We start from the raw sequence: 22,497 nt of genomic DNA, 5'->3' as shown, positions 1-22,497 counted from the left end.
ACTAAGGCTATTAACATGCTATTTCTACCTCGAAAACACAAATTTTCCACAGCAGAAATTTAGGCAGCTGGTTGAATCACTATCAAAAGTTAATGTCCAAGATTCTTAGTCTAGTACTTCTAGTGTCAAAGTAGTATTAACTGTAAAGTCAACCACATAAAGGGCAGAACTCCCAGAAAACTAGGACATGCAGTTTACACCAGGGCCAACACACAAAACTGCTTACATCTCCTAGTGATTGGCACAGGGCTGCCACCAGAACATCTTCTGGATGGTCTTAACTGCTTTTAACGGGACTTAAAGTTTTCTGTGTTTTTTTTCTTTCTCTCCAGTATGCCCCCAGCCCGTCAGAGCTACTCTGTACGTGGCCACTAAGTGGTGCACGTGCAGTAGCTCTGTGTCTGAGGCGGCAGCTCTGTTGTTTGGTTTTCCCTTTTTCTAAGAGAATAACCCCAGGTCAGAGCCAAGAAGAGAGAAAGGGAGTTCAGTCTGAGAAGAGCTAGCAGTCAGTTTTCACTGAAGTAATACTTTTTGGCATAGGATCATTCTGGTCAGATAAGCAAATGAAGACTAAGGACTGGAAATACCAGATTGTCCATTAATTAATAAAAGGCTGAAGGAATTACTTGGTTATTTCATGCTAATTGCTCAAATGCCCTTTCCAAGACATCAGTGAAAATATCCCAGAGCGCACTGACTCATAGGAATAAATAGTTCTATTTCTGACCATGCAGAGAAACAAATCTAGATATATGTGCAAGCAAAACTCCATTGTGTGAAATGTGGTGAAAAGAATACAAAGGAGAGATGAAGTAGTCCAACTTTAAGGACATTTCTCTTACTTTGACAGAGAGTCTTGTCAAAAAAACAAACCAAGCCAAAACTCAACAGTAGATGCTATTTTAAGATGAATACAAAGCTTTGCAAATCAAGGACGCATTTGATAAAACCATTAGTTCACTAAGCTGTTTGCAATTATGCCTAAATCTTAAGTTACTCATCAGAGTGCATTAATAATTAAAACTATTTTTTTCCAAAATGTACTATGCTATGAGTTTGTCTAATTTAATAAAATAATCCACTGTCCTGAGCTGCTCCTTCTGTTGGACTGTGGATTAGATAGCTACATTTCTGAATGTAGCTGACATACATTTTCTGAATGTTTTGGGGAATCCAGCAGGCCAGTAATCAAAAGCCAGATATGCAGTTGTGCCAAGATATTGCAACAAAAAGCAGGCATCAGGCATGTCCTTACAGGCATGGGGCAGATCATGGCACTGTGGCTTCTAGACTGCAGCTGATTGTATGACTGTAGTCTCACTCAGAAAGAGGCATACTCTTTCCTAATATTCACTGCTTTCTTCTCCATCTATATATTTGACATTTCCCCTTTCATTTCTTCTGTTTAACTTAGATTTCAGTTCTCTGTCCCATAAACAGTATTTTGCTTGAACAAATTCATGAGGACAGATGGAGGGCCTTTCCAAGCACACCCAACTGTGAAAAGGGTGAACCTAAATTAATTCTGAAAGAACTTAGGAGACCAAAAGTTGTTTCATGCAGTCTGGTCTAGTCTTTGTCTGTTTTATTATACTACTAATTCTCACTTATACACCATAGCTATATTTGGGCATAAAAGTCACATAAGAATGTTACAGCAGGTCTATTATTTACTGAGTTTACTTCTGATCTTGCCTCAAAGACAATTAAAGCTGATTCTAGTCTTGCTCCATCATCCCTTTTATTTATTTTCTTCCGAAATTATGTCAATGTGTTTATTGGATCAGTTTATAAACTCTGCCATTTACACATGCCCTGGGGCTAAATCTACTGTTTAGAGCTATAGTGAATCTTGCACACTTGTACAGAGTAGCAAAGAGAAATTAGTAACTGTTTACAAGTCACAGTCAAGGAGAATTCAATAGCCATGAACAGTATGAGGTCTTCCGTGAGTTCACTTGGCCAGAAAAGTAAGTAACAAATATTCGGAAAAAGCCAAAAGGTTAATATGGGAACCATACAAGTGAATGGCATGGTATTTTAAGGGCATATCTACTGTAAGATTAATTTTGAGCTAATCTAATTTTTTTATATATTAAAGAAATATTTTAGCCTGATATGTAACCTGACAAATCCCACAATAAAGAAGAATAATTGGGAAACTTAAGGTTAACTAAAATTGTCACTTACAAATTAGAGAGTTCAGAAACAAGCTTTTTTGTTTTTAATTTTTGTTAGAACTTCAAAATGTCATGCATGACATACTTTAACTTGTTTTATATCTTTGTATGCAATTAATTTACACACACAATGTTTTCATTTTTAAGGCGTTCTTTTACTCCTACAACATTACAGTGGCTTTACAGTATATACAAGATCCTGTTTGCTACAAAAAATCTATGAGGTTGTATATTCTTTAAATATTGTTAAAAATGTAAACTAGCTTGAGAAACTTACCCTTAAGTAAAGCTTCTCAGGAAAATATTTCTAAACTACAGAGTGGAGGCCACATTATTTAGAAAAGCCTCACAGACTGCTGAAGTGTTCTGTATCCTACACTGACATATAAAAATGTTTTAAATATTTGTAGTAATCATGGCTGAAAGCTCAAAAAGGACACTGGTGAATGCTACACATTTCAAATTGTAAGTATCTTGCACAATCTTTAGGAGTCTCCTTCTAAATACTATTTGAAAATATGGCAATTGATGATTGAAATATTTTAATGAAGTTAGTAACTGCTTTGCTCTAGAGATACTCCTTCAAATCTTAGTATGTGCTTCTGTAGCAATAGGTTCATGATTTTGTTTTAAGCTTCTGGGTATTATGGTAAATAATAAAAATAAAAAATAAAACACAGCTATTAATTACCATTTACTATAAATTTCAGAAAATTCTAAGGTGAAAATTGGCTGCTTCAGAAAATGCAGAAGGGTCACAGTATATTGTCTGAAGTTTGTGGATGTTCAGCAGACTATTCAAACCTACTATCTGTGGAGGGTTAGATGATGGCCTCAAATTCTACCTGGACCAAAAACAAAGGCAGTAAAAGAGAAGATAGTAAAGGAGAAGATATAGTGATATATATATATTTAGGAGTTATGTACTAAAAGAAGATATTTCATGTATCTTGCAGACACAGCATACTTAATATACCATACACTATACTTTCATAACATACATATAATATACATATGATATTACATTATTTAACTGTTTGTTTCCTTCTTTTTTAGGATTTGCCCTGGTACAATAAACAGTCTAGATAGAATCCTGACTTCAGGTTAAAAAATTGTGTACAATTTTTTTCCTGTGTTTATATCTTCTGTTGTTTGCTCTTCAAAGACTTTTTAAGCTTCTTAATTTCCATCTTGTATTTAATTGTCAATATCTTACTCATTTTACAGTCACATTGGCCACATTTTAAAATATTTTTTTTAGTCTGAATGAACTCTTCTGCCCTTGTCAATTGTGCAATCTTCTTTACTCCATTTTTTCTTTTTTCACTGTTCTGGGCCTTTGTACTTTTGGTAAACTCCAATATGTCATTCTAAAAAGTTCTCAAGATAACTGGTGGAACTGCAATGAGATTTTTGTCTTTCAGTCTCTGTCTTCTTAAAACTTGTTACCAATTATATAAATGCATTGTATTTTACATCCAATCTATTATTTCCCTCCCAGCATGCTATACACGTGGCTTTCAACACTTGCTGGAGGAGCACTGGTGCTATATGTCTCTCTGAAGATATTTTTCCCATATTTCTGGGAGGATCTGCTCTATTGCTTGAGACGGAAGAGGTTAAAAGCGATAATAAAGAAAAGGGCAAGCAATGGAATTCTCTCAATAACTGATCTTTTCATGCAGAGAGTGGAAAAGGCTCCCCACAAGCCATTCATAATCTACGAAGGGAAGGTATACACCTACCAAGATGTAGACAAGAGAAGTAACAGGGTAGCCCAGGTCTTCCTCCACCATGGGGCTCTGAAAAAGGGCGACACGGTGGCGCTGATGATGGGCAACGAGCCAGACTTCATCCACGTGTGGTTTGGACTGGCCAAGCTGGGCTGCGTGGTGTCTTTCCTCAACTTCAACGTCCACTCCCGGTCTCTCCTGCACTGTATTAATAAATGTGCAGCAAAAGCACTGGTGATAGCAGAAGGTAAGTCTTGTGTCATGTTTGATTTACTACTGACTTCCTACTGCTTTATGCTTTTTCTTTTAAATAGAAAACCAGAGCAGTTCAAAGTTTCAAGCACTTCATATATGTATACACATATTTTGGCTATAAGAGAGGGGAAAGTGATAGGTTTGTTTAAATTTAAACAGTATAAATACCAGAAATATGTGGAATTAATCAGCATAATAAAAGGCTTCAAACTGAAACTCTCAAAGTACTGGACAATGTACCAGCAGAAACAATCATACATCAGGAAGGGAACAACCTGGTGAGAAATTTTAGCATTTCATTTGCATTTCTATTTACTGGCCTATGTAGATACAAGCCCACTGACTCCAAGAAGACTCACATTTCCTTTATAAGTGATTTTTTTTTAACTGACAGCTTGCACATACAAATTTACAACCACTTTCACACCACTTAAAATTAGTTGTCCTGAGGTAACATTGCTTAGAGCAAAGAGTACAGTGAATTGAGCTGTCTTTCTGACCCTGTTACTTATATGTTAAGTAATATTGGACAATTTATTTAGCCTTTCTACTCTTCTTTTCCCATCTTTGGGAAAGAGTGGCACTCCTGAGTGGCACAACTTCCATAATTCACATATACAAACCCATGAAGGATCATTAGTTGGTATGTTTACCATGCTTTAAAACATAAGAATGCTATAACATAAAATTAAATTAAAACAAATCCAATATTTTAGTATCACCAAGTGATAAGATCAGTGAGTTTTACCTGTTACAGTTAAAACCGCATGAGAAAGATAGGGAGATTAACCTTCACTGTTATCTTTTTCACTGTCCATGGGATCTCACAGGTGGGGTTACCTTGATGTGTGTGGAGTGGTAGGTTCACTGTAGGCAGTGGGAGGGCACTAACTCCAGCGCAGGTAATCAGGGCTGTAATTGACATTGTTTTAATACTAAGTACATATTTCTTTAACTTGGCAGATTGTTTAGGATCGATAGAGAAGGATTTTATTTTTCATCTCAAGGACAATAATGTTACTATCTGGCTGATGAGCACCAGTTCTCCTTTCCAGCATGTTGATACTATACTGGACAAACTAGACAAGGTCCCTGATGACCCTGTTCCATCTCACCTTAGATCTGTGACAAACCAAAGAAACACAGCTATGTATATCTTCACATCGGGAAGTACAGGTGAGGATGTGTGCTAAGAACATACTACTGGAACTACCTTAAAATTCATGTGGCATAAACTTGGCACCAAGACACAGAAAGACAGAAGTTAAATTTTTAACTCAAGACAGTAAACTACACAAGAATTCATTTACTTAAAAGACATTTTTGCCTTGACATAACAAGGGCATAAATCCAGTTAGAGAACTTTTGCATAGATATTCCATGGCTGAATTTAATTCCTTAAATATAAGGCCAGTAAAGTCAGTCTCTAGCAGCTGCTCAGATTTCATTATGTCAGAATTTCACAGATCTATACTAAAAAGAGCTATGATCAGCACAAGTGCTTGGGCCTTGGGGCAAAACTTTTGCTCAGTGATTGGCCCGAGTAAAAAAGCTTCACACTACTTCATTGGGAAGGAAAGGGGAATTCCTCCTCCAGCCAAGCCAAACAACTTCGTAAAAGCTATTCCTATAGCAAATAGCAGCTGAGCAGCACAATCTTCACAGCCTTTTCAGTTCTTGCTTTGTGGTGAGAGAACACAGCATGCACAAGGGATCTGCATCTGCTTGTGATGTATAGGGATTTTCCTTCCCAGAGAGAGAAGGAGACATGATCAAATAGCCTTCAAGGCAAACAGACCAAAGAAGCTGATAGACTAAGGAGACATATTCTTTATCTAAAGACTGAAGTATGGGACAGATACAGACTCACAAGAAGGGATAATAGAACAAACAGTTCTAGACAGCAGCAAAATTGTGGATGCAAACAGCACATTTATAATTATTTCCTCTTCTCACTTTGACAGGTTTCCCAAAAGCTGCTATCATTACTCATCTAAGAGCCCTATCTGCCTCCTTAGCCTTTATGCAGTGTGGGGCAGTTTCGCGGGATATTATGTATCTCACTCTTCCTTTGTACCACATCAGTGCTTCTCTTCTTGGTATCGGTGGATGCATTGAATTAGGTAATATTTACCATCTGGTGAAATTTCACTGACTTGTGATGACCTCAGATGGTTTTGTTTCTTATAAATCATTAAGGGAGTTGTGAAGGCAGGCAAGAGAAGGGTAGAGAGAAAGAGGGAGAGAGAAAGGATGATTTGATCTAAAATTGCATGGTGCTCGTTATATACTTTTTACTAAGTCTTCCATGTGAGTAAAAACACAAATGAAGATGTACTTCACTCTGTATTCAAAAGATTAACAGGAAATACAATACAGACAAGACAAGAAATACAATATAGACAAGCAATACAATATAGAGATGTCTTGAATACATCTCTCCCATCCTATTGACATCCCAGTACACATATAACTGTCAACGCTGTATCATTTTATTATTTGGTGAATAACTCTTGTCATTATGTTTTGTAAGTAACAAATGAAGAATTAAATTTGTGGAAATAGAATATGCAAAAAGGCAAGTGGCTCATAGTCATCAGCTTTCTTGGATGTAAAATTGTGACAATCACATAAAAAAAGGAAGGATGTGGTAAGGAAATCTTTCCTTAAAATATTGTGTATTTTTTTCCTCAACTATGCATTCCTACTAACTTCTAATATGAAATTCAGTATCTTAATCTTTGATCTATTTAAGTGGTGTTTATTATAGTATGAATATATTTTAATGAATATTTGCTTTCTGAAATCTTATCATAAATGTTTGTGTACCCATCCATAGTAAGCATTTGCTATTTATCTAAATATTAATAAACCTTTTCCTGAAACTTTCTTCTACGTCTGCCACTTCCTCAACTGGCAAACAGTGAAAAAACAGAGATCTTGACAATGTTATAAAAGGCAAAATCTCAAAATATGAAGCAGATCCATACGTTTTTTTTAGGCATACACCCTAAACTTTGTGTGTTTTTTTAGAGTTCTCTGGTTAATTTTTATTAAAGACTAGGTCTTTTTAGTTTCAGTCTTACATGAAAACAGTTTTCATTCACAGTTTATGCATAATGTTCCTGTGTAAAGTTTTGTTCAATTGTTACTTCTATGACAAGTAAATTGAATAAATTATGTCTCTTAAAATAAGAGACAAATACTGATTTTGCACCTAACTATCCCCCCAGACACAGTATTTGAATGAGGGCATGATTCTAACTCCAAATCATAAGTAACTAGGAACTAGGGAGGAACTGGGAAGCTTCATGCCTTTGTGTAGGACCCAGGCAAAAAGGTATTTTGGAAAGGACAGAAGGAGGGAAAATAGGGAATGCTTGGTTAACAGCACTTAGAGAAAACTGTGGAAAAGGGATGGTATAGGAGACATGAGGGAGTCTAGGATGGGATAGCTTTTGGAATAGAAAGCACTGAAGGAAAGGAACATCAGGGCAACAGAAGCAAAAAGTTGAAGGTAAAGAGTTGACAAGAAATGTGAAAATGGGTATAGAGACAGAAATAACAGAGGCTCTGAGCCAGTTTTCCTTCTACCACTTCTTACACAAATTCAGAAAACTGCCAGCTCCCTTCTCCCCCACCTCAAGCTCTCTTTTTTTTCCCAGACTTACACTGGTAACAATCTTGAAAGAAACATAAAGGCTTTGAACTATTCCTGAGAATTGGAGACCACTAAAAGGTTACAACAGCTTCTCCTAACTGAAACATGCTTAACTACAGACCTAATGATCTATATAGCATATAATCAAGAACAAAATATGGCCATAAGATTTCTTCTGCAGATTTACACAGAAAAGAAAGAATGGGGTAGGATGCCTCCTAATATTTCAATTTAAATATGAAACAGGAGGACACTGAAGCAAAAATATTTTAAGCTGAAAAGTGTCATTACAAATTTGAGTAACAAACTGGTATGAGGGGAAATCAGATTCACACAATACAATTAATTCCTACTCCTTTTCATACTGTAAGTTTTTAGATTCTAGTCAGAAATCCAAGAAGAAACACTGCATTGTGCTAGGCCCATTTAACAAAAACACCTTGCTGCATTAGCTGAATAAAGAGAATGTTGACTTTTTTGTTAACAATAGTGGTAGAAGATAGAATAGATTTTAATAGTTATTTTTAATTTCCTTGTTTGTTTTCTTCACCTAGGAGCAACTTGTGTTTTGAAGAAGAAATTTTCCGCAAGCCAGTTTTGGAATGACTGCAGAAAATATAATGTAACAGTGTTTTTGTATATAGGGGAACTTTGTCGTTACCTTTGTAACCAGCCCAGTGTAAGTTCTTGTTATAACTGCAGCTTTAAAACATAGCAAATATTTTAAATTATATGGAATTACCTATTTCTTGGTGGTATAGACCTTTTTATACTTGACATTTTTTTCCAGAGTATGCAAATATGGGGTCTTGTGTTGCTTGCAAATATAATGAAGCTACACAGTATAAACCTGGCAGGACTGGACAGTTACGCTCACATACTATCTTTAGTCCTTCCGTAAAGCCAAGCTTGTCTGGCTTTTCATCTGAGTGAAAATGATAATGGAAGGCAGGTCAGTAAGGAAAAGGTATAAGCAGTAGAAGTTTTATTAAACTTGATAAAATGCAAGTAAGAAACAGATTAAATGATTAACCAATCAGTGCACTGCAGTGTTCCAAATTAGTTACTTATTAAGAGAAGGTTACTCTATCCAATATTTAATATCTGATAAATAATCTTTGTATGGCTTTGAAATTGTTGAATGAGTTGTTTAGTTTTTCTGAAAAGGATACATTTACTTTGCTCCAACAGCACCTTTTGCTTCACTGCCACATATATGATGATAAACCCACCTTTATAAAGGCATGCCACTACTAGTGTGGTAAAAAGTCATGGTTGCCCCTGGGATAACAGTACTGAAAGACATGGAGATAAATCTTGATCCGATTTAGGACAAAAGTAACATGTCACTGAGCATAGCAGCAACAGAAAAGCAAATATGTAAGCCTGAAAACATTTATTAGACTTGCAATACTTGTTTCTAGATAATGATGGAAAATTACTAAGATGGGTTAATTCTCCTAGTATTGTACTTGGGAGTTTGGAAGTTACTGAAGGGAGGTGACAAGAAGGATTCCTGCCTACCACAGAAAGCATCATGTACAAGTACAAGGTTCAAATGCTGTCCATCTGCATTGGTCAGAGATTGGAGCAAGGACTAGCAAAAAGGCACAACTGAGTCCAATAGCTCATCTGAACAGAGCCTTACTATTGTGTGGTCCGGATGTAGGAGAGGGGTCAAAGAGAAAAAAGGCGTCATCAGACTGTGACCAAGCCAGGAAAGCTGTTGGCCAGAACTCCAGCCTGCACAAACATTTTGTCAGTACATGGATCAAACAACAAAGGAATAATTAGCTAGGCCAAACTAGTTGTGTAAAGGTCTCCTGCAGGAAAAGGCAGGAAGAACTTTCTTTACTTGGCTCAATGACTGGAATTTAACAGAGAGGATATTGATTTTTAACTGGCAACCAGTAAGAAGAGGGGAAAACAGAAAGCTGGCCTAGTTGAGTTCAGAGTGTTGAGGATGCCAGCAGAAGTGGATCAGTGTAAAGGCAGAGTCCTATCAAGAGGATTAAACATTATACTGATGCATGATGTATAAGATCTATAGTGTGTCATGCAGATTCTTTCACAATGAGACAAGCCTGTGCAGGCTAATAAACCTGGCAGGCACATTTCACCTAGCCTCCTCTGCTGTGGGATGCCAGAGCACAGCCCAGTCCTGGTGCTGCCCAGATCAGGGCTACCTAGATGAGGGACTGTTGGAGTAAGCTCCAGCTCACATCCAGGGTATCAGGCCCTGCTTCCTTTCACAGAGCATGAAATTGGTTAAGAACATGGATTTGGGAATGGGGAAGCACTCCTGGGTTTCTTGACATAGACTCCAGAAACCTCTCTGTGACTAGCACATATCTATAGGAAGGTTAACCGGCATTCTTGTACCTATCAGAACTAATAACTGTGAAATATGGTACTCCATAGGAGCTATAACAAACAAAACAGAATATACTCTGATGCTGTCAGAGTGAGCTCACAAAACCATTTCATCCAAATATTTTTTAAATGTGAAAAAGTTAGAATACTGATTCTATTAAATATTTTCACATGATTCTTAGGTAAACTCTTTCAACTTTCCATTTAGAAACCACTTTTATTTTATTTAGAAATCAACTGTATTACACAATTTTCAAAATTCAAAATCACACCAGAAGGGAAACAAAATGCACTGATTTGGCTTGAAGAAACCACTTTTCCGGACCTGAAAAAATTTGTTTTTTACTTTCTGTTTTTCAGTCATGGAGGCAACTTAATCAATCAGTCCTACCTACCTCTCTGAAAAAGTGGTGGTTTTTCCATAGTCAGACTCTTGACTCCACTTCTTACCTGGAGCTTAAATGTGAAAGGTGCTGAGCAGTCTGGCCCAGTGCCGAAACTATTTGCTTACGTAAGCATCTGAGTAGCACATCATAATAGTGACATAGCTGACGGGTAACAATGACATGGTAACAACCACATTTTGACTATAGGTCTGATAGGAGCTTTGCTGAATTTGGACTTCCTCACATGTACAGCTGACTATAAGCTTTCATAAGTGTTTTCTAAGACAGTATGTTACTTATGGAATTGGTTTGGAAAGGAATTTCCATTCTGTGGGCCATGGCACTATTTACAGCATATTTATTTACATTTCCAACATAAAATGGTTCCTTTGAACTTTGTAAAAGAAATGTTTGATGGAATTTGTAAGTGAAAATGCAAAGGAGATCTATAGGAATAAAGAAAAACTGTTCACATTTTATGAATATCTTTCAACCTTAGACAAACAAGAATTCTGATAATTTTCTGGTTGATTTTTATAAAACCAATACCTTCCTGTGAGCGTGTTTGTCAAGATGCATTTTCTAAAGGAAAACTCTTCTATTAGGAAATTTTAGATCAATTCTACATATTTAGACCCTTTATCTCAGTAGCAGAATATTTATTTTTGGCTGTTCACAGAAAGAAGGGGACAGAGTTCACCAAGTGCGCCTGGCTCTAGGAAATGGCATAAGACCTGTTATCTGGAAAGAATTCCTGATGAGGTTTGGCCCAATTAAAATATTTGAATTCTATGGATCCACAGAAGGAAACTCTTTTTTCTTAAATTATACAAATAAAATAGGAGCTGTGGGCCGTGCTGGCATGTTCTCAAAGGTAAGTGTAATCAAGTCAACCAACCAACCCCGTATTCCCCTCCAAAAAAGCAGGTCAAACAAATAAATACATAAGAACTTATAAAGACAAAGAAAATGTACAGGGTTTATCTAAAAGAAACTGCTTTTCATGGAAACCAAAACCTTATTTTTACTCCCTTTGACATTGACTCTATTCTCTGTTCATATATTGTAAAGCTAGAGTAAGTATACAGAAGTCCACAGAAGTTAAAACTACAGCACTCACATAACAGAGATTTTTCCTCAGAACATATAAAAAATAACCCCACTGTACAGAAGTGCCCATGCATAGGATCAATTAAAGATGATTTTCACTGAGGTTTATTTATCATCCTAACAACTCACATATATTAAGTGATGAGGCAGAAATTAGTTTTGATTTGACTTTTGGTATGAATCAGGAGATACACATTCTAGAGCAAACTCTTACACAAATTTACTGTTTGATTGCCTCTTGATACATTAAAACTGGCATCACACCTTCTCTGAAATAAGACAAGCACAAGAACCAAACTCTCAAAAACTCATCACCTAAGAAAGATAAGTACAAATCTCAAAATAGCTGAAGTATAAACTTCAGATACATGAGTATTGTTGAAATTCTTGTTCGAGATACACATCTTCCACTCATAAAAATGCCTTGACAGTCTCAAATGTTTTTCCTATTTGTACGGACTCTTTCTTAATCATGAAAATTAAACTACTATAAAATACTGTTCAAATGATACTAAAGATTCAGATCAGTTAATATCAAAACCAGATTAATGATTTCCAAATGATTTCTGCTTTTAATCTGAGATGCTGAAAATGCCTTCCCATGGCCATAATAACAACTCTGCAATGCTTTTGATCTTTTAACAATCTTAACTATGTGGACAGGGGATGAAGGCAGGAAAGCCTAAATCAAACCATTGTGCTGTATGTTTCCACTTCGATCTGACTGAAGTAATTTTTGAGAGGTCTGTAAATTTAATTTGGATTTTTTTCAGAGAATCTTCTTGATTTGCATTCCAGTAATGTTACACCATTACTTAGAAGAGAATGGTAGTTTTTAAGCAAAATCAATAATGTGATCAAAAGCACTGTCCCATTTTATTTTACATAAATAATGTGAACCAGAACGTACTCTAAAACAGTGGATTTTGTTTTTTCTCTTCATCAAGAAAGGAGACAATAATTTCATCTGTATATCCAATGTTGCTTACTAGGACACAAATATCTTCTGACAAACATCTGATTTCTTCTCAGTAATAGTGTCAGCATATTTCAGGCTGTTCCAAATCTTCCAAAGTTAATAGGGGATTATTTGTTAATTTAAAGTAATTTTAATCAGACCAGCTGGAAACTGAGTAAGACTGTGCAGTTTTTAAGTATTTATATGTGTTCTTTTATTTAGTTCCTACATTCTTTTGAATTGTTGAAATATGATGTCTGGAAACAGGAACTTATGAAGGATGAACATGGATGGTGTAAGAAAGCACCCATAGGTAAGGAAAATTATCAGTTATCTATTAATTGACAGGTAACACTATTTACATGCAGATATTTTTAGGGTAGAGATTAACTCTCTGCTCTGTGTGCAACACAGAGTAGTGTGCTTCTTGACATATAATTAGAAGCTGAAAATTATACAGCAAAAACATCAAGAGATAGAGATCAACAGGTCTGTATCAACAGATACAAATAATATAAAAAAATACAATAATGTAAGAATATAATTTATACTCAGGGCTCAGCATGATTTTGCTCCCATCTGCAAAAACTTACACGTTCATGTTCCTGAATAAATAAAGCATCCTAGTGTTTCTGTTTTTTCCAAATAAAATGGGCAAGTAACTCCTAGTTGATACTGCATTTTGAGACCAGATGTTTACAGATGCTTTATAATCTCTAAATTAAAAGTTCCAAGAAATAGAAAAGTGCCTTTACAAAATCTGGAGGATATTTTTCAGATTTGTACATTTACCGACTGAAGCAGTTTTAACTATTTAGTAGCTAGAGTTGCATAGAATCTCCAAATCCTACTTAAAATAGGACACACTGAATCAAAGAGCTGAAGCTCTCACACTGAAAATAGCATGTCTTCACAGCTGAGAGTGTCATATTTGATAAAAACCCAGAGAACTTGCTCTCACATGAGACATAGCAATGCTGCTTATTAAAGTTACCTTAAATCTGTGTGTGTGTGTGTGTGTGTGTGTGTGTGTGTGTGTGTGTGTGTGTACATGAGTGCATGCAACCACATATGACAAAGTTAACAGTTCTGGGAAAAAATCTTTAACATCACTAGCTTTGGTAATGTAGATTTAACTATCATCAAGATAGTTCCAGAAGGCAAAAAAGGAGCCTGAACAGCTGAGCTAAATAATATTTGCAATACTAATATCAGAACTCAATGAAGCATAGTAGTATTGGTAACCAAAGTAATAATGATTATTAATTATTTCTGATAATGCATTATTTTCTGATAATATCTAAACTGAGCAAAAGTGACTTTTTTCTTGAAAAAAGGCTAGCTTCTTCAGTACAGTTACATTAAAAACTGGACAAAATTTCTTGCTCTCATAATGAAATTGTTTCATGACACAACTAAAAAAGCTGTGCAAGTTTTTTTTATTTTTACATGTATTTTTTAAATAACTCTGAAGCCATCACTTGATGCAAAGTGTGACAGCAATGACTGTAAATTCCCAAACTGGAACAAAGGATCATCACGTAAAAATGGCTGGAATGCTGGACAATCCCTTTTTTTTAAATTCAACATTTTTAGATGGTTTTATTCTTTTGTTATAAAGCATGCATCTTATTTGCAGTGGTGTGAGCTCCTTTGAACTGTAATACGAGCTTTCATTCCACTTTCCACATCTAGAGTTCAAAACAACAAGGAGATTTCATATAAGAGACAGCTATACAGCTATGAAGAAAACTATTTGTTTGAAAAACATCTCCATACAACTCTTGGAAGGAAAAATAATAAAAATCTTTGGAAGCTGGAAATGTCTTTTAACCTCAGAAGTAGACTGGGAAATAAGCCAGTACCTACCATAGACACAGAACAATAAAAATGTATTCACAAGGGGAGTTCTGAGCCAATTCCAGTGAAATCAGTAGGATTTTTGCCCTTAATATAAATGGGAATTGTACAGTCAGCTGTAATGAGTGCTGCCCAGAAAGAAAATCCTGGAGCCTCTGGGGACTCCAGGATGTTCCGAGGAACAGGCACACCATCGAACTTCCCATCATGGCCTCCAGCGCGTGTTCCCCACAATGACACTGTGCTGAGAGCAGTAACAAGTCTGTCTTTCAGAAAAATATAAAGCACAAGAAATCAGAAACTGTGTTTTGCCCCCATGCGCGTTGTTTGACTACCAGCATCCTTTTCAGATGACAAAATAGTTCTCCTTTCCTTGGGCAAATGCTCTTTCAGGGTGAGAAAAGAACATTGGGCAGGCTATGAATAATGTAGTGTAGGAGTGGAAAGACTCTTCCAAGAATCTGGAGGGATTGTTGGAAAAAAACCCAAAAAACATATTTTAGTTCTGTTTCCCCTATACTCCAGAATGAAGGACAACCACTATCAGGGGAACAGGCTTCAGACACTGAAGCTGAAATCTTCTGGAAGAGCCCAAGAGGCAGAAACAGGCAATCCTGCACTCCATGTGAGACTTTTGGGATAACATACAATCCATTCAAGTGCAACCAGAGAAGGACAAATGGTGGAAAAGTCTTATGGAGATTTCATTCATAATAAGTGGATTGGCAGGCTCCAGGCCGCCAAAGCTTTTCCCTAAGGTCTAGCTTTTCAGGAGAGAAGGAAGCAATATTATGTTCCCTCTTCCACTCACCTCTTTCTGCTGCTCAGGAAATAGTTATGGAAATGTAGCAATAAGACGAGTAGAACGATGTGGTTTTCCAAAAGATTTTCAATATGATACTTTATGCTCTAAATAGTTCATTGTAAATACAGCTTTTCCCTCCTCCTTTCATGGCCTGCAGGTGAACCTGGCCTTCTGGTTGTCCAGGTGACACAGGAAACCCCATTTTCTGGATATGCTGGAAATAAAGAAATCTCAGAGAAGAAACTCCTGCGTAACGTGTTTGTGAAAGGAGATGTGTATTTTGACACAGGAGATCTCCTGGTGATGGACCAGAATGGCTTCCTTTACTTCAGTGACCGGGTGGGAGACACTTTCAGGTGAGATACAGACTTAACAGTTAATCCAGTGAGAGGAAGGAAATCAATTTTTCTTGAAGGAAATCACACATATACAGGACTGGATAGCAAAGCTCAGACTTGAACTTGATTATCACCTGTTTGGTTTTAACAGAACCATTAAGGATCTCATCCAAGGTACACACGTTCAGACCCAAAGAACAGTCATGGTGGACAATTTTAAAAATTTGAGTCAAATGGCACTGTCTTTTCTTTTAAAGCTGGGATTTCAAAAGAGAGGGCACTAAAACAGAACTGGTTTCATCTGTCTATGCTTTTCAGTTAACAGTAGTCCACATTAACAATAGCACTCTCCATCACATATAGCCATGTATAGAATAAAAAATTGTTAGCTAATATTTATGTTATTTAAAAAAATATTTTCAACAGATGGAAAGGAGAAAATGTTGCCACTATAGAAGTCTCTGAGATCATTGGGATGATGGATTTTATTCAAGAAGTTAATGTTTATGGCGTAAGCGTAAAAAGTAAGAATCTCCTTATAGTTTGTGAACATTAAATGAAAGTAATAATTAATTTTCCTACTCTATTTTTTCTGTTCTTATACACAAGTGCACATTTATATGTATGGAAATCAGTGGAGTTAACCAGGAAATTCATGCTTTCTTACAGTGCTTTGAAATTTCTGTTTCAAAAAAATGGTGTATTTAATAAAGATGATATGCTGAAAGTTTATAATGAATAACAGAAACACTTGGATGAAACAGAACTCGTAACACAGATGTGAGAAGTACAAAATTATAAACTACAGAAGACATCTGTTAGAGCAGAGCCTTTCATCTGAAAAATGCTAAAACAGGGAGCATACTAAAACATGACATGTGTGAAAACACCTGTCACCATCTTGTGTCCTAGAAGACACCTATTTTTTCACAACTGGAATGCTCCCAATGGCATATGGGGCTCTATAAATGTACAATACCAAGCTGAAAAACTATAGGCAACTGAGTTACAAGGTGAGGTGGAAAAGAACTTGGAAGATGCATCTCCTGCATGAACAGTTTGAGGACAACAAACTTCTTTTGGCATTGAATAGCTGTTCTGTGCTTCCTATGGGTGAAGACAAACAAAGTCTAACATTAAAAGAAAACAGTCACTTGAAGAAGCAGCTAGCAAGATACAAGCTATTACTTAGCACTGAGAGAAGGGAAATCCAGTGGATTCAAAAAGAAACAGGATATATGAAAACTGAATAAAAAGAAGGCTGAAATCTGAATGGTTGACCAGCAGGTGGCTAGGAAATGGTATTCCATTGTGTTCATTTGGGAGAGATGGCATCTTGCTTCAAGTGGCACAAATAAAATTGTAATCTCACTTGGACAGCATATCCCATTCTCATCAACGATTGCTGATGACAAGCTCTCCTCAGTGGCTGCAGCTATCTGGAATCTCAGGGCAGAGAATAACATGCACCATCAAAACAAAACCCCTAGACCTTAAAAATCACATTCATCCTTGGCTAACTTAAACTGCTTTGAGTATTAATATAGCAACATGATAATGTTTTGTATTTCTGAATCAACTTGAGTCTCAAAAATTGCCAAATTTATTACACATCACCAATTAAACAATTCCAAGTTAATTTCCATGAAAAGGGAACGCCCACATTTTATCCTTTCTGTGCCTTGGTCACACCTCAAAGCTGCTATTTCCTTCTGGACAGATTTTTTTCCTGGCAGCTCACTTTTTCTAGTTTAAATGTTTTGTCCATTTGGAATTTTTACTTGTGTGTGAAAAAAGCAAAAGTAGCAACTGTGCTTGTTACATCTTTCATAATAGGCTTTTATCTCTGTTTTCAGGTACAACATAATTTACTGCTTGTAATTTACTAGGAGGCCCTTGGCACTATATTTGTCACTAATCTGTCCATGGAGTAGAGCAGCAGCCAATTACTCAGCACTGCTTATACAATGTACAGTAGCCATTAGACTTGGTATATACCAGAGAGCGTACTCACATGTCTACCTTTTGCTCTAGTCTTTGTGGAAGTGCTTCCAGCTTTTCATTGGCTAGTGGTCACTCTGATTTCAGTAGCCACTATGTTACCAATGGAATGATTAAGCAAGGCAGGAAGGAAACTCAGCAGCCAACTGCAGCTCTACAGAATTCCTAACAAAAAGAGGTTGCTGACATTTTTTAATTGAGTAAAAACTCTGAAAGTAACTTTAAATCTTCCAAAATAAAATATTTTGTATCTTCTACTGAATGATGTCTGAGAGGGTAGGGCAGATACACAGGCTCAAAATCCTTGCTCTGATCAATACTAAATCCCTCTCAAAGTGATAGAAGATACCTCTTTCATGTAGATAACTCATATTTGTGATACTATTTTCAATGCTTTTTTAGATTATGAAGGAAGAATAGGGATGGCAGCTATTGTGCTTAAACCTGACCAACCCTTTGATGGAGAAAGACTTTACAAGCATGTTGTGGACTTCCTTCCAAGTTATGCCCAACCACGCTTTGTGAGAATCATGGTAAGACAAATCAGATGTTTCCTGTTTGTATTTATCTTTTGTCTGACCTGAGAATTTGTTACTAGAAAGTAACTTACAAACAGTTTCAAGAAGTTAAATGCAAAAGTAATATTAATCTAACATTCAGAAAAAAATTATTCTGAAGTAATTATTTGATGAATTAAAAATATATTTTGCTTTACGAATCCATTTGTACCTAATAATCCTAGATGCACTTAATAACTTAGCAAAGTCATATTTTCCTTTAAAACTGATTACCTTTAAGTAGCTTGTTCTAGCCAGTGGAAGACAGAGCAGGGACAGACGAGCGATATTACACATAACAGTGTCCACCTATGAAAAGATGACTCAATCCATTTAAAACCTTTTCCTAACACATTTGATCTTGAAGTGATTATTATTCATTATTACTGACACAACATCAAAGAAATAGCTAGTACTTTACAATAAATAACAAGATAAATACTTTACAGTGAGGATCTCATAATCAAGGAACCAGAACTGGCCCATATGCTCTAGGGTATAAAAGCAGACCTGGGATAGAATTCTTTTTCCCAGTGCACTTTAAAAGTGCAAGGACTGTATCCTTTGCATGGTCCCCACAGTATGAACTTGTGCAACAGGACAAGAGAGTTATGAACTGCAAAGAGCAGGAAAGGGCCCTATGTTATATCTTCTGAAAGTTGGCAGCAGACAGCTTTCTGCTGCCAGGCTATGCTAAGAGGTGTTCGGCAATTCTGTCTCTTCCTTAATATAGATGTTGTGTCTGAAGGGCACAAGTTGGACTGAGAACAGCATGGGAATATAACAAAGAGTGAGCTGATATAAAACAGAAAGAGGAGAAAGTGAATATTATTGTTATATATTTATTTGAAGAGATAACGTATATATTTAGAGGGAAGTATGAGTATTGAAAGAGTTTTAAGAATTGAGAAAGGCTATTTTTTAACTAACAGAAGTTACTGTACTAAGTAAAAGTATCTTCAAATACCATCTATGGTGCCTAAGGACAGCAGTGCCCTCTCCTGGGAAAAAACTTTGGAACAGATTTGTCTTTATGGTTCTATCAGGTACAGGAAAAAAGCTATGAGGAGCTCCACTGCCTATATACGTGGAACTATTTAAACTTGGTTGAATTTCTATGTTCTCTGAGAAAATTTTTTTTTAGCTAATTGAAGGAAGCTAACTAGCTAAATCATCTTTGATGCTGTTGTTGAAAAGTAAGACATTGCCAGTAATAATTCACAGATATCTAAATATCCATAAAATCTTATTAAAAGAGATAAAATCAATTTTATAATAAAATCAAAAAGATAAACAACATTTTATTACTTTAAAAAGCATCCTAATGAAGGATAATATAAAATTTCTAAAAAAAAGAATGAAAATTTTCTGAGTGGAGCTGGTCAGAAAATGAAGTTCCTTTTCTGGAAAAAAAAATTTTGAGGAATAGGTAATCCTAATCAAGAGTGACAAATAAAAACATGAAATTCTCATGCAAAATTGGATTTCAGATAAAACCTGCCCCGAACATTTTTCAACTGTCCATACGCAGGCTCTTTCTAATTTGGCTTGCAGCCATGGTCAATTTTGTGAAAAATGGAGCAACCGAGCGAGTGAGCTGTTCTTCTCAAACTCTCTGAGTGACTCTAAAAACAAAGCAGAGGCCCAGAGACCACCATGCAGAGAATGAGGGGACTCGGGGGTAGCAGATTTTTCCTAGACTTTTGCTAACTTCACTTTCTACCTGGAGGAAGAAATTACGAAGAGGTTTCTGAGAGCATCCTGGGAGTTATTAGTTTTGCATTTTTGTTCTGTTCCCCCCACCCCAACAGTATTTCTCTGTATAAAATTCCGACTTTATACAAATAGCATAAGGGGATCATTTCAATAGAAAATCTCAGCAATCTCTATTCATAATACCCATTTGAAAATAATTAATACCTGTTTTTATTAAACTTTTCATCTTAAGCATTGCAACTTTTTTAATAATTACCAAGAAAAGATGATGTTGGCTATTCAATTTGAAGAAAGCCCAGTTGGTAACGACTGAGTCATATTACCGTCTGGCAGCTATTCAGTGGTTGTGTGAAATGACTTGGTGGTCTAAGTGTGGTTCCTATCGTAAGCGCTGCCAAAAAGACTGAATTAACTGGCAAACTTATTAGCAGTCTCAGCTTAGAAGCCAAAGACTAAATGATCTGAGACTTGTGCATATAGAGTGGCAGGGGGAAGAGGAAACTAATTATATTACAGATCAAGAGAAAAAACAAACAGGAACTGAAAAGTTGCCTGTTTCAGTTTGAAGAGTGAAAGAAAATTTTGGCTACATTGAAAACAACGTACAAGTAAAAACAATGTTTAAGAATGAGGCTTCTTTAACTTTTCCTGTAATATGAGCCACATTTAAGAGATTATTTTATATACCGCTTCCACTCTTGTACACTGACTATCGTGTGCAGACCAACTTGTTCATGAATTAGCAGTTGTAGAACTTCTGTATAACAACTGCAGCAACTGCTTACACAGAAAAATAACACAGGAAGGTATTTAATATATTTGTATTTAATGTCTTAAATGAAATTTAGCAGCTGGAAACCAGAGAAGAGCCAGTACCATAAAATCAGCCAGCTCTCTGCAGACCACCACCAAATGTTCCATAAACTACAGATTTTGTGATCAGCTGCATTAATGAAAGTTTAAAAAAATGCTTATTTTAAAACAGAATGTTGTGAACTTGAATATGGCTCTGATACAGAGTATGAAACAAAAGCTGCCTTTAGATTTAGGTTCCACTGCATCTGTGAATCAGATCATTCTTTCTAACTCAAGCCATTCTATAGCAAAACTGTACAATCCATTTTCTTCAGTAATTGCATTATATTTTTCACTGATATAGGCAGAAATGGAATACTGGACTTAACTTGAATTATTTCTTTTTTAGGATGTTATGCAAATTACTGCAACTTTCAAGCATCAGAAAATGCATCTGGTGAATGAGGGATTTAATCCAGAAATTATATCTGAACCTCTGTATTTCTTGCATGAACCTGCATGTTCCTATATTCCTTTGACAAGGGAGATATACAAGAAGGTGGTTTCTGGTGAAATACGTTTATAAAGCATAGATATAAAAAATGTCCTACAACACAGAGAATAAATTTTAAATATACTCCTGCACTTACTTCAACAGAAGTCAATATACCGTATTTGTCATAAAACCATAAAATAATCAAATTATTCCCATTGTGACAGTTTGTTTCATCATAATAAGACAGAGCCACAATCTTTACACATATTGTTTAAGCTGCACTGTAACTGTTCAAATTACTTCCACTGCTCGTACATACAAATTTGTATCTTACATTTCTCAGTGATTCAAATTACTATTTTTGTCTAAGCCACTTGTAGCTGAATATCTGACTCCTTGTTTAGCTCTTAATACTGGTTCTGCTTCTAGAATGCAAATATTTGTAGTAGAATTTTAGATGAATAGTCATAGACATTAATAAAATATAAAATAGGCAATCAAAAACATAAGCCAAATACTGCACTAGCAGTACATGTAGACTTCTGTTCAATGTTTGTTAATTATAGTATGTATATTTAATTGCAGCACTTTATGTTATATGTAATTTCAGATTTTTATGGGAAATAAACATACAATGCTAAAATACTGTTACAGTACTTAATTATGGGTATATTTCACAACTTCCACCAGAACTGACATAGTTTAAACTATTCACAAAGATTCATCCACGCTGGCACATGACTTCTTCCTTTACTTACTGATTGTCATACTCCTGAAACGGAGTTCACGTGAAAGGAGAACAGAAAAGGCTACAACTTCCTGTCTTCCTGCTTTTGCTGAAAGTGAACATCTAGAATTTTTTTAAAGGTGCTATTCCCTAGCCCTTTCCTGAACATAACATGAAGCTTATTTGTTCCCAGGTTTCAGTAGGTACTACCACTGCTAACTATTACTACTGCCATAATGCATTGAAACATGGGAACTGACCAGAGCACTATTGCTGGCTATTGTACAAGCACAGCAGAGACTCTGGTCCTGCCCCACAAAAGCTCATTATCTAACCTAAAAAAACAATTTGACCAACAAAAAGACCTGGCTCTGATCGTAAAGGCCTGTCATCCATCCTGTTCCCCAGCAGACAAAGTACTATGCAGTGTATCTTTTAGATCCATTATCGTGCCTCTGCCTTTCCAACCTCTGAGATGGACAGTGTTAGCACTGTGGGACAAGACCCGGCACAGCAAGTGGGAATGGGCTGCCAGGAACCTAGAAA

General features: G+C 36.1%; 1 protein-coding gene across 1 annotated transcript; it reads left to right on the top strand.

Moving 5' to 3' along the window:
• The first annotated feature begins 3,682 nt into the window (after window positions 1-3,682).
• On the top strand, window positions 3,683-21,843 carry LOC106489794 (long-chain fatty acid transport protein 6-like). Its single transcript, XM_067315417.1, has 10 exons — window positions 3,683-4,160; window positions 5,132-5,344; window positions 6,133-6,291; window positions 8,384-8,508; window positions 11,268-11,462; window positions 12,879-12,969; window positions 15,479-15,677; window positions 16,086-16,183; window positions 18,063-18,193; window positions 21,138-21,843. The coding sequence occupies exons 1-10, from the start codon at window positions 3,683-3,685 to the stop codon at window positions 21,312-21,314; spliced, it is 1,866 nt and encodes a 621-aa protein (XP_067171518.1). The 3' UTR covers window positions 21,315-21,843.
• Window positions 21,844-22,497: the final 654 nt, after the last annotated feature.

This window comes from Apteryx mantelli, chromosome Z (genome assembly GCF_036417845.1).
Source record: "Apteryx mantelli isolate bAptMan1 chromosome Z, bAptMan1.hap1, whole genome shotgun sequence".
Lineage (NCBI taxonomy): Eukaryota > Metazoa > Chordata > Aves > Apterygiformes > Apterygidae > Apteryx > Apteryx mantelli.
This window is presented reverse-complemented; position numbering and strand designations above follow the sequence as displayed.